The sequence below is a fragment of the Mesoplodon densirostris genome, chromosome 14, assembly GCF_025265405.1.
Source record: "Mesoplodon densirostris isolate mMesDen1 chromosome 14, mMesDen1 primary haplotype, whole genome shotgun sequence".
In the NCBI taxonomy this organism is placed as follows: Eukaryota; Metazoa; Chordata; class Mammalia; order Artiodactyla; family Ziphiidae; genus Mesoplodon; species Mesoplodon densirostris.
This window is the reverse complement of record NC_082674.1, coordinates 25,790,499-25,803,933: the sequence shown is the minus strand read 5'-3', so window position 1 is coordinate 25,803,933 and position 13,435 is coordinate 25,790,499. Positions and strand designations below refer to the sequence as shown.

At 39.1% G+C, this 13,435-nt stretch overlaps 1 protein-coding gene across 3 annotated transcripts in view; it reads left to right on the top strand.

Annotated features, from left to right (window-relative positions):
- The window catches only part of MEMO1 (mediator of cell motility 1), a 130,378-nt gene that overhangs the window by 51,194 nt on the left and 65,749 nt on the right, over positions 1 to 13,435 (top strand). For all 3 annotated transcript variants that reach the window (XM_060117042.1, XM_060117041.1, XM_060117040.1), the window contains one exon: positions 12,811 to 12,892. In XM_060117042.1, the coding sequence (XP_059973025.1) occupies positions 12,811 to 12,892 (82 nt within the window). The remainder of the gene's footprint in view (positions 1 to 12,810; positions 12,893 to 13,435) is intronic.

Genomic DNA, 13,435 nt, shown 5'->3' with positions numbered 1-13,435 from the left:
TATATCTGAATCACTTTGCTGTACACCTGAAACTAATACAACATTGTAAATCAACTATATTTCAATTAAAATTTTTTAATTGATAGGGCTTCCCTGGTGGTGCAGTGGTTCAGAGTCCACCTGCCGATGCAGGGGACACGGGTTTGTGCCCCGGTCTGGAAAGATCCCACATGCCACAGAGCGGCTGGGCCCGTGAGCCATGGCCACTGAGCCTGCGCATCCGGAGCCTGTGGTCCGCAACGGGAGAGGCCACAACAATGAGAGGCCCGCGTACCACAAAAAAAAAAAAAAATTTTAATTGGTAATGTATCATCTCATTTTACCTGCATAATGTATTGATAGTGAAATAACATGACATTATTATTGATATGGAAATTAGACCATCTATAATGACAAAATCGGTTTTGAGATGAGAGCTCATATTTTTGACATTTTGGACTTCTCAAAACTTTAATCTTCTTTTTAATATAAAATATATAATTAGAATAGCACTAAATATGGAAAACCAGGATCCATCTTGCTACAGATTTCATAATCATGATAATTATCATTGTACAGCCAGTACTGTGATGGAAAATGTTAACATTCATCTTTCTCATATACAAAATACCTCAAGGCAACATTACATTGTTTTGAATAAGTTTACTGTCAGTACTTAAAATAAAGTTGACATGCGTAAAAAACTTTAAAAAAAATTGCAACCCTATGTTGATCCCTTAAATTTCTTCTGAAATTTTATTGACCTGTAACATTCAGCGATCCAGGAGCCACTGTCATAAAAAGTCTAGCATGTTAATCTTTATTTATCTTTGTGTTTTGGCCACGCTTCGCGGCATGCGGGATGGTTCCCCAACCAGGGATTGAACCCGGGCCTCCGTAGTGAGAGCGCCAAATCCTAACCACTAGGCCACCTAGGAACTCCCTAACATATTAATCTTATTATTTGTAGACTTTCCATCACAGGTTAGAGTTTATTTCTTAGCTTGGTTTTAACAGATTTAACATTTAGAGTGATTAAAAAGAAAATACTAGGTGCTGACAACCTATTTTTTTGGCTTTGTATTTTTTACTTCTGCTTGTTACTTTGGTTTTTTGGGGTTTTTTTACATTAAAATTTTTTTTCCAGTTTATTTATTTATTTTTGGCTGTGTTGGTTCTTTGTTGCTGCACGTGGGCTTTCACTAGTTGCGGTGAGCGGGCGCTGCTCTTCGTTGCGGTGCGCAGGCTTCTCATTGCAGCGGCTTCTCTTGTTGTGGAGCACGGTCTCCAGGCACATGAGCTTCAGTAGTTGTGGCTCATGGGCTTTAGAGTGCAGGCTCAGTAGTTGTGGCGCATGGGCTTAGTTGCTCCGCGGCATGTGGGATCTTCCCGGACCAGGGCTTGAACCCGTGTCCCCTGCATTGGCAAGAGGATTCTTAACCACTGCGCTACCAGGGAAGCCTGGTTACTTTGTTTTAACCAGTCCTGTAGAATTATATTTACTATGCTGGTACCAATTAAAAGAGAATGTTAAAAAAGTTGTGATAGTTGATCATTCTTTACCTTATGTATGTGGAATACTTTGATTAGCACTGGAAGGGTTCTCTCCTAACCAAAACTGTCTTTCTCCTATTAGTTTGTCCTGGTGTCTTAATTTATCATCTTTCTGCCATTCTTTGGATTTAAGACGTTGACACTTATAAAGTGCCATGAAGGCAGGTATCTCTCCTGTCTTTTTTTTTTTTTTAAAGAAAAATTTATTTATTATTTATTTATGGCTGCATTGGGTCTTAGTTGCGGCATGCGGGATCTTCGTTGAGGCATGTGGGATCTTTTCATTGCGGTGCACGGACTTCTCTCTAAGTTGTGGCGTGTGGGTTTTCTCTTCTCTAGTTGTGGTGCACAGGCTCCAGGGCTCATGGGCTCTGTAGCTCTGGCGTGGGTTACAGAGTGCATGGGCTCTGTAGTTTGCGGCACGCAGGCTCTCTAGTTGAGGCGGGCAAGCTCAATAGTTGTGGTGCACGGGCTTAGTTGCCCCGCAACCTGTGGGATCTTAGTTCCCTGACCAGGGATTGAACCCACATCCCCTGCATTGCAAGGAGGATTCTTTACCACTGGACCACCAGGGAAGTCCCATCTCCTGGATTTTTTTTATTGCTATAACTCCAGCATTCATCCCACTTCCTGGCACATAAATAGCTGCTCCATAAATATTTATTCAGTTAACAAATGAAAGCAAATTATAACATGATTGGTCATAGTTAACCTTATGATGTAATAGTTTATTAAATAACTAGTAGAACATAAAGTTGTGTGGTGACTGAAACACAATACAGATAAAATTCTAGGAAAGGGGGCCTCCCTGGTGGCGCAAGTGGTTGAGAGTCTGCCTGCCGATGCAGGGGATACGGGTTCGTGCCCCGGTCTGGGAGGATCCCATATGCCGCGGAGCGGCTGGGCCCGTGAGCCATGGCCGCTGAGCCTGCGCGTCCGGAGCCTGCGCGTCCGGAGCCTGTGCTCCGCAACGGGGGAGGCCACAACAGTGAGAGGCCCGCATACCGCAAAAAAAAAAAAAAAAAAAAAATTCTAGGAAAGGTAAGTGATAGGACTAGAATGGTCCTCAGGCTTTATTTATTTATTTAAAAAAATTTTAATTTTATTTTGATCCTCGGGCTTTTTTTTTTTTTTTCTTTTTTTTGTGGTACGTGGGTCTCTCACTGTTGTGGCCTCTCCCGTTGCGGACCACAGACTCTGGATGCGCAGGCTCGGTGGCCGTGGCTCACGAGCCCAGCCGCTCTGCAGCATGTGGGATCCTCCCGGACCGGGGCACGAACCCGTGTCCCCTGCATCAGCAGGCGGAATCTCAACCACTGCGCCACCAGGGAAGCCCAGTCCTCGGGCTTTTTGAGGTGTATTCTACTTTCCTCTTTTTTTTTTCTGAATTTAATTTAATTTATTTTTTTACACAGCAGGTTCTTATTAATCTTCCATTTTATACATATTAGTGTATATATGTCAATCCCAATCTCCCAGTTCATCACCCCCCCCTCGCCACTTTCCCTGATTGGTGTCCATACGTTTGTTCTCTACATCTGTGTCTCTATTTCTGCCCTGCACGTCAGTTCATCTGTACCATTTTTTCTAGGTTCCACATATATGCGTTAATATACGATATTTGTTTTTCTCTTTCTGACTTACTTCACTCTGTATGACAGTCTCTAGATCCATCCACATCTCTGCAAATGACCCAATTTTTCCTTTTTATGGCTGAGTAATATTCCATTGTATATGCGTACCACATCTTCTTTACCCATTCAGGTGTCGATAGCCATTTGGGTTGCTTCCATGACATGGCTATTGTAAATAGTACTGCAGTGAACACTGGGGTGCATGTGTCTTTTTGAATTATGGTTTTCTATGGGTATATGCCCAGTAGTGGGATTGCTGGGTCATATGGTAATTCTATTTTTAGTTTTTTAAGGAACCTCCATACTGTTCTCCATAGTGGCTGTATCAATTTACATACCCACCAGCAGTGCAAGAGGGTTCCCTTTACTCCACACCCTCTCCAGCATTTGTTGTTTGTAGATTTTCTGATGATGGCCATTCTAAATGGTGTAGGTGATACCTCACTGTAGTTTTGATTTGCATTTCTCTAATAATTAGTGATGTTGAGCAGCTTTTCATGTGCTTCTTGGCTATCTGTATGTCTTCTTTGGAGAAATGTCTATTTAGGTCTTCTGCCCATTTTTGGATTGGGTTGTTTGTTTTTTTAATATTGAGCTGCATGAGCTGTTAATATATTTTGGAGATTAATCCTTTGTCCGTTGATTCGTTTGCAAATATTTTCTCCCATTCTGAGGGTTGTCTTTTCATCTTGTGTGTAGTTTCCTTTGCTTTGCAAAAGCTTTTAAGTTTCACTAAGTCCCATTTGTTTACTTTTGTTTTTATTTCCATTCCTCTAGGAGGAGGATCGAAAAAGATCTTGCTGTGATTTATGTCAAAGAGTGTTCTTCCTTTGTTTTCCTCTGAGAGTATTATAGTGTCTGGTCTTACATTTAGGTCTCTAATCCATTTTGAGTTTATTTTTGTGTATGGTGTTAGGGAGTGTTCTGATTTCATTCTTTTATAGGTAGCTGTCCAGTTTTCCTAGCACCACTTATTGAAGAGACTATCTTTTCTCCATTGTATATTCTTGCCTCCTTTGTCATAGATTAGTTGACCATAGGTGCATGGGTTTATCTCTTGGCTTTCTGTCTTGTTCCATTGATCTATATTTCTATTGTTGTGCCAGTACCGTATTGTCTTGATTTCTGTAGCTTTGTAGTATAGTCTGAAGTCAGGGAGTCTCATTCTTCCAGCTCCGTTTTTTCCCTCAAGACTGCTTTGGCTATTTGGGGTCTTTGGTGTCTCCATACAAACTTTAAGATTTTTTGTTCTAGTTCTGTAAAAAAATGTCATTGGTAATTTGATAGGGATTGAGTTGAACCTGTAGATTGCTTTGGGTAGTCTAGTCATTTTCATAATATTCATCCTTCCAATCAAAGAACATGGTATATCTCTCCTTCTGTTTGTGTCATCTTTGATTTCTTTCACCAGTGTCTTACAGTTTTCTGAGTACAGGTCTTTTACCTCCTTAGGTAGGTTTATTCCTTTGTATTTTATTATTTTTGTTGCAATGGTGAATGAGATTGTTTCTCTTTAATTTCTTTCTGATATTTTGTTGTTAGTGCATAGGAATGCAAGAGATTTCTGTGCATTAATTTTGTATCCTGCAACTTTACCAAATTCATTGATTAGCTCTAGTAGTTTGCTGGTGGCATCTTTTGGATTATCTATGTATAGTATCATGTCATCTGCAAACAGTGACAGTTTTACTTCTTCTTTTCTGATTTGGATTCCTTTTATTTCTTTTTCTTCTCTGACTCCCGTGGCTAGGACTTCCAAAACTATGTTGAATAATAGTGGCGAGAGTGGACATCCTTGTCTTCTTCCTGATCTTAGAGGAAATGCTTTCCGTTTTTCACCACTGAGAATGATGTTTGCTGTGGGTTTGTCATATATGACCTTTATTATGTTGAGGTAGGTTCCCTCTATGCCCACTTTCTGGAGAGTTTTTATCATAAATGGGTGTGGAATTTTGTCAAAACCTTTTTCTGCATCTATTCAGATGATCATTTGGTTTTTATTCAATTTGTTAATATGGTGTATCACATTGATTGATTTGCATATATAGAAGAATCATTGCATCCCTAGAATAAATCCCACTTGATCATGGTGTATGATCCTTTTAATCATACACCATGGTGTTGTTGGATTCTGTTTGCTAGTACTTTGTTCAGGATTTTTGCATCTATCTTCATCGGTGATATTGGTCTGTAATTTTCTTTTTGTGTGTCATCTTTGTCCAGTTTTGGTATCAGGGTGATGGTGGTCTGGTAGAATGAGATTGGGAGTGTTCCATCCTCTTTGATATTTTGGAAGAGTTTGAGAAGGGTGGGTGTTAGCTCTCCTCTAAACGTTTGATAGAATTCACCTGTGAAGCCATCTGGTCCTGGACTTTTGTTTCTTGGAAGATTTTTTTTTTTTTTTTTTTTTTTTTGCGGTACGCAGGCCTCTCATTGCTGTGGCCTCTCCCGTTGTGGAGCACAGGCTCCGGACGTGCAGGCTCAGAGGCCATGGCTCACCGGCCCAGGCGCTCCGCAGCATGTGGAATCTTCCCGAACCGGGGCATGAACCTGTGTCTCCTGCATCGGCAGGCGGACTCTCAACCACTGCGCCACCAGGGAAGGACTCTTGGAAGATTTTTAATCACAGTTTCAATTTCATTACTTGTGATTGGTCTGTTCATATTTTCTATTTCTTCCTGGTTTAGTCTTGGAAGGTTATACCTTTCTAAGAATTTGTCCATTTCTTCCAAGTTGTCCATTTTATTGGCATACATTTGCTTGTAGTAGTCTCTTAGGATGCTTTGTACTTCTCCAGTGTCTGTTGTAACTTCTCGTCTTTCATTTCTAATTTTATTGATTTGAGTCCTCTCCCTCTTTTTCTTGATGAGTCTGGCTAAAGGTTTATCAATTTTGTTTATCTTCTCAAGGAACCAGGCTTTAATTCTATTATCTTTGCTACTGCTTTGTTTCTATTTCATTTATTTTTGCTCTGATCTTTATGTTTTCTTTCTTTCTCCTCACTTTGGGTTTTGTTTGTTTTTCTTTCTCTAGTTCCTTCAGGTGTAAGGTTAGATTGTTTATTTGAGATTTTTCTTGTTTCTTGAGGTAGGATTGTATTGCTATAAACTTCCCACTTCGAACTGCTTTTGCTGCATCCCATAGGTTTTGGATTGTCATGTTTTCATTGTCATTTGTCTCTAGGTATTTTTTGATTTTCTCCTTGATATCTTCAGTGATCTCTTGGTTATTTAGTAACGTTTTGTTTAGCCTCCATGTGTTTGTCTTTTTTACGTTTTTTTCCCCTGTAATTTATTTCTAATCTCATAGCGTTGTGGTCGGAAAAGATACTTGATATGATTTCAGTTTTCTTAAATTTTCCAAGGCTTGATTTGTGACCCAAGATGTGATCTATCCTGGAGAATGTTCTGTGTGCACAATAGAAAAGTGTCATCTGCTGTTTTTGGATGGAATGTCCTATAAATATCAATTAAATCTATCTGGTCTGTTGTGTCATTTAAAGCTTGTGTTTCCTTATTAATTTTCTGTCTGGATGATCTGTCCACTGGTGTAAGTGAGGTGTTAAAGTCCCCCACTATTATTGTGTTACTGTCTATTTCCTCTTTTATAGCTGTTAGCAGTTGCCTTATGTATTGAGGTGCTCCTGTGTTGGGTGAATATATATTTATAACTGTTATATCTTCTTCTTGGATTGATCCCTTGATCATTATGTTGTGTCCTTCCTTGTCTCTTGTAACATTCTTTATTTTAAAGTTTATTTTATCTGGTGTGAGTATTGCTACTCCAGCTTTCTTTTGATTTCCATTTGCATGGAATATCTTTCACCATCCCCTCACTTTCAGTCTGTATGTGTCCCTAGGTCTGAAGTGGGTCTCTTGTAGACAGCATATATATGGGTCTTGTTTTTGTATCTGTTCAACCAGCCTGTGTCTTTTGGTTGGAACATTTAATCCATTCACAGTTTAGGTAATTATCAATATGTGTGTTCCTATGACCATTTTCTTAATTGTTTTGTCTTTGTTTTTGTTGGTCGTTTTCTTCTCTTGTGTTTTCCACCTAGAGAAGTTCCTTTAACATTTGTTGTAGCTTTAGAGCTGGTTTGGTGGTGCTGAATTTTCTTAGCTTTTGCTTGTCTGTAAAGCTTTTGATTTCTCTGTCGAAACTGAATGAGATCCTTGCTGGGTAGAGTAATCTTGGTTGTAGGTTCTTCCCTATCATCACTTAAAATGTATCATGCCACTCCCTTCTGGCTTGTAGAGTTTCTGCTGAGAAATCAGCTGTTAATGTTACGGGAGTTCCCTTGTATGTTATTTATCAGTTTTCCCTTGTTGCTTTCAGTAATTTTTCTTTGTCTTTAATTTTCATCAGTTTGATTACTATGTTTCTTGGCGTTTCTCCGTGGGTTTATCCTGCCTGGAACTCTCTGCGCTTCCTATACATGGGTGGCTATTTCCTTTCCCATGTTAGGGAAGTTTTTGACTATAATCTCTTCAAATATTTTCTTGAGTCCTTTCTCTCTCTTCTCCTTCTGGGACGCCTATAATGTGAATATTGTTGCCTTTCATGTTGTCCCAGAGGTCTTTTAGAGGTCTTTTTGTGTCCCCTGCATCGGCAGGTGGACTCTCAACCACTGGGCCACCAGGGAAGCCCTCTTTGTTTTATTTAGTTTTAAATTTGTTTTGTAAACTGCCTGTGACATGGAAATACTTACTTTAAGTTAACATTAAATTTATTAGGAAGCTAAAATTTTAATTTACTTTCAAATTAGGAACCATTTTTCCTTGAATTAGTAATGAAATTATTTAATATAAGTTTTTTGGTAACTGTTCTTAAATTTAAGTTTTGAAAATAAAGTACATCATTTGATTGCTGAATCAGACCATTTTTGTACTTTGGCAGTTTATAGACGGGCTAGCCATTTATAAACTTGACTTGTTTATGTATATAGTCCTAAACACAGAATTTCCAAATCTGTAAATGCTTCATCTCAATGGATATCTGGCAAGTACAAATTAGAAGAAACAAAGGGGTACAATTTCATACCCATCAAATTGGCAAAAATTAAAAATTCTGACAGTATCAGATGTTGGTAAGGATGTAGGAAAATGGGAATTTTGAGCCATTGCTGATGTTGGAGAAATATAATTTAAACCAGAACCTCCTGCCATCTCAGAAAACTTCTCTTCAAAGGTAGAGAGAAAGAAAATTTTATTTTTGACTAAGCATTAAGCTACAATATGATGCACATCACCGGCTATCTGCTAACAGATTGCGAAGATGTGAAGAGTGCTCATCCTTTTATTTAGCTAAGCAGATAAAACCCATTATATGCATATTCTCAAGGTAAATTGAATAGTGTTCAAGTAAGAGGACTTGATAGAAACATTTGTCACACATAGTTCATCCTAAATTCACTTGGTAATTGAGGTGACCATATGTATTAGCTAATTGCTTTATCCAAAGGAAAACTAAACTTACATATTTTTATGACAGGGGGTAATTTTGCAACTTGGGGCTAGGTGGCCCTCTGAAGTTAGTTCCTATCTCACAGAAACTGGCAGAAAGGGGCACTATCTCCCTTGATGATCACATTTCAAAGAGATGGCTTTTGGGTCCTTGAGAAAGATGGTCCTGAGTTGCTGGTTAGAGGCTTATTTAGCTTTTTTTTTAATTTAATTTTTTAGAAAGTTTTTATTTTTAATAAATGTCTTTATTTATTTATGGCTGTGTTGGGTCTTTGTTGCATCATGTGGGCTTTCTCCAGTTGTGGTGAGCGGGGACCACTCATCATTGTGGTGCACGGACTTCTCACTGCGGTGGCTTCTCTTGTTGTGGAGCACTGGCTCTAGGTGCGTGGGCATCAGCAGTTGTGGCACGTGGACTCAGTAGTTGTGGCTCGCGGGCTCAGTAGTTGTGACTCGCGGGCTCTAGAGCGCAGGCTCAGGAGTTGTGGTGCATGGGCTTAGTTGCTCCGTGGCATGTGGGATCTTCCCGGACCAGGGCTCGAACCCGTGTCCCCTGCATTGGCAGGCAGATTCTTAACCACTGCGCCACCAGGAAAGTCCCTTTAATTTTAATTTTATTTTTAAAACAATTTTTGGGACTTCCCTGGTTGCGCAGTGGTTAAGAATCTGCCTGCTAATGCAGGGGACACGGGTTCGAGCCCTGGTCCGGGAAGATCCCACATGCCACGGAGCAACTAAGCCTGCACGTCACAACTACTGAGCCTGTGCTCTAGAGCCCGCGAGTCACAACTACTGAGCCCACGTGCCTAGAGCCTGTGCTCCGCAACAAGAGAAGCCACCGCAATGAGAAGCCTGCGCACCTTAATGAAGAGTAGCCCCCACTCACCACAACTAGAGAAAGCCAGCATGCAGCAAAGAAGACCCAATGCAGCTAAAAATAAATAAATTTATTAAAAAAAAATTTTTTTTATTGGAGTGTTGTTGATTTGCAATGTTGTGTTAGTTTCAGGTGTACAGCAAAGTTTATCAGTTATACATATATCCACTCTTGTTTAGATTCTTTTGCCATATAGGCCATTACAGACTATTGAGTAGAGTTCCCTGTGCTATACAGTAGGCCCTTCTTAGTTATCTAGTTTTTATGTAGTGGTGTGTACATGTCAAGCCCAGTCTTTCAGTTTATCCCCCACTAACATCACCTGGTAACCATGAGTTTGCTTTCTACAACTGTAACTCTATTTTTGTTTTGTAGATAAGTTCATGTGTACCCCTTTTTTTAGATTCCACATATTAGCGATATCATATGTTTATTTAGCTTTTTAAAAGATTTGTGTACATTTCAAACAGAAAGAATTTAGAATTACAAATTTTTAAAGAAAAGTATATGTGTGGTGTCTCTTCTCTTATTTTTAACAGGGAAAATTAAATCTCTTATTATTTGCTCTTACACTGGTGAGTAAATTGATCTGCCTGCTTCAGTGGGCAACTTAGTCATGTTCTAGTAAAGTTGAAGATGTTCATACTCAATGATCCAGTACTTTTACTTCTAGATAAATCCCAGAGAGACTCTTTTTGTTTTTTGTTTTTTTTTTTGGCGGTACGCGGGCCTCTCACTGTTGTGGCCTCCCCCGTTGCGGAGCACAGGCTCCGGACGCGCAGGCTCAGCGGCCATGGCTCACGGGCCCAGCCGCTCCGCGGCATATGGGATCCTCCCAGACCGGGGCACGAACCCGTATCCCCTGCATCGGCAGGCGGACTCTCAACCACTTGCGCCACCAGGGAGGCCCCCAGAGAGACTCTTAACACACGTTAATGAGAGACTTGTAGCATTGTATACTAACAGTGAAACAGTGGAAACAACCAAACTGTCTGAGTAGGAGAATGAACAGATAAATTTTGGTATATTCCTATATTACAATACTATACAGCATTGAAAATGAATAAATTAGAGCTACACATATCGACATGAATAATTTAAAAAAATAATTTGACTAAAAGTAGTTTAGAAGAACAGGTACACTACATTTATATAACATTTAAAAACAAAACAAAAAAATAACATGCAGAACAAAATAATACATGTATTATTTATGGATACATAAATTAGTAAATGTATAATGCAATAATAAACACCAAAATCAGAAAGTGGTTTACCTTGGTTACCTTAGGAGGGAGGTATATAATGGGATCAGCAAGGAATTCAGATGTCTTTAATATTTTATTTCTTTTTAAAAAATTAATAATTAAAAAAAATTTTAGTATTTTTTTGGCTGCACTGGGTTGTTGCTGTGCGTGGGCTTTCTCTAGTTGCGGGGAGTGGTGGCTACTCTTCATTGAGGTGCACGGGCTTCTCATTGCGGTGGCTTCTCTTGTTGCAGAGCATGGGTTCTAGGTGCATGGGCTTCAGTAGTTGCAGCATGAGGGCTCAGTAGTTGCTGCACATGGGCCCCAGAGCATGTGGGCTTCAGTAGTTGTGTTGTGTGGGCTCAGTAGTCGTGGCTCATAGGCTCTAGAGCACGGGCTCAGTAGTTGTGGCGCACAGGCTTAGTTGCTCTGCGGCATGTGGGATCTTCCTGGACCAGGGATTGAACCCGTGTCCCCTGCACTGGCAGGCAGATTCTTAACCACTGGACCACCAGAGAAGTCCCGTATTTTATTTCTTAATAAAAGTAGATCTTAAGTAAATACGTTAGAATGTTAAGGTTTAATTTATTTGGTCAGTCAATCCATGAGTGTTTGTTATATTATTATCTATGTTCTTTTGTAATGTTTAAATATTTTTTTATTAAAGGTTTAAGAAGAGAGAGCCACAGAAAAAGGGGGCAGTAGTTGGGGGGAAATCAATTTGCTAGTATTGCATATTTGCACGGTAATGATAATGATCTAGTAAAAAGGGAAAAGTTAGTGAGGAGACAAGGACAGTGGTAAGAGCAGAGTCCTTGAGTATGAAAAACAAAGTGAGATCCAGTGCAGAAGTAATTTGTTTGGCTTTTGATAGGAGCAAGGACAGTTTGTTGAAACAGGAGGGAAAGCAGAATAAATGGTGGGAAGAGGAAGTAGTTCTCTTCTGAATTTAGGGCGACTAACATTCAGGTTTGCCTGAGACTGGGAGGTTTCCCAGGATGCAGGACTTCCAGTGATAAAACTGGCAAAGTCCTGAGCAACCAGGATGGTTGGTTATTCTGCTTGTTTTTCCTTAACAAAATGAAAGGTTTAATCATCTCTTGGGAATGGAAATGGGAAGGGGATGATGGTTTAAGGTAAAAAGAGAAGCTATATGAAGTAACTGTCTTAAAGATAGGTGAGCAAATTCACTAGGTTGTCGTGGTATGATTTCTGAGCTTTGTTTGCTAAGGATCTGCTGTAATTTATGAGTATAATTTCAAAGTTCATATGGTTGTGTTTCTTTACAGTCTCATTCAGCTGTTCAGATGGAGGTGCTTTGTTAAGTGGAAGGTTGGTTTTAACTATGATTTGACTACGCTGGAGGAAGAGAGGAGCAAAGGAGGGAGGCCACAGGCAAGGGAGTGATTATAGTGATGGATCATCAAATCTCAGGATGGGTATAAAAAGTGAAGAAGAGAGGATGAAGGACAGTTGGAAAAGTGACTCCAACAGATTTCTAGACGTGAACTGGAATGATAGGAAGTGAAGAGAGTGGGATGCTTGAAACAGATTTTTGAGGTGGTGTAGTTACAGTGGTTATTGATATGGTGATGGGAATAGGGGGCTGGAGTGGATGGCAGGAAAGATCATTGAGTGTGGTAATGATCACTCCATGAATGTGATTTTAGTGATTAAGGCAGGTTTTGGTACTCTAAAATATATTCACTTATTTTCTTTTCATATACTATAGTTTTCTCTTTCTTGTTTCATTTTGTTTGATCATTGCCTCAAATTGTAGATTGTATTGTTGTTCTTGAATGAAGATGGTTGTAAATAAATAAGTGGGTGGATAAAAGCAAATTTTGTTTAATCAGTGCTTGTTTTTATCATATGGCTTGCTACTAGAAACTTTGTAGTTGGTTAAGTTTCAAACATTAACATCCAAAATGATGATCCACTGCCCATTAAGCTATTTTAGTTCCAAATAGGTTCAGTGAGGACTTTGTGTCATGTATGGTTATTAGTACTGTATTGCTTTGCTCACTCCTGTTTCTCTCTTTCTCTTTTTATAGGACCGCAACTGAATGCACAGCTAGAAGGTTGGCTTTCACAAGTACAGTCCACAAAAAGACCTGCTAGAGCCATTATTGCACCGTAAGTTTTAAGGGTCTTTACCCAGAATCTTTCATATGTTAATTATTAATAAAGAATGAATATCTACAGATTGAATTAAAAATTAAAAATCAAATGCTGTGTTGAACTGAAGAAGTTATATTCACTAAATTTCATGATTCCTGTGGCTTTCACTTTAACTCAAGGATAAAGGAATTGGGTACTTTATTTTCTCAGATGCAGAAATATCAAAATTTACTTTTGGTAATAAAACCGACTTTTAAAACAGAGAGTTGTTTACACTAGATAAACTTGGTGATTTCAGTAGTATTTGGTACAAATGAATAAGTTCTGTTTTAAACATTGAAAAGATCTACTTTAATCACATAATTTTAAACTTATAATAAAAAATGGATTAAACATAATATGATGCAGTATGGAGTAGCAGCCAGAATTTTAGGGGAGGGGTAGATTTTTTTTTTTTTTAAATGAAGAAACTCTGTGACTATTTTGTCTATATTAGAGGGCTTTTTGAGAACTACAGGCTAGCAAACATACAGTTAACTATGTGTCTGTATGATGTGA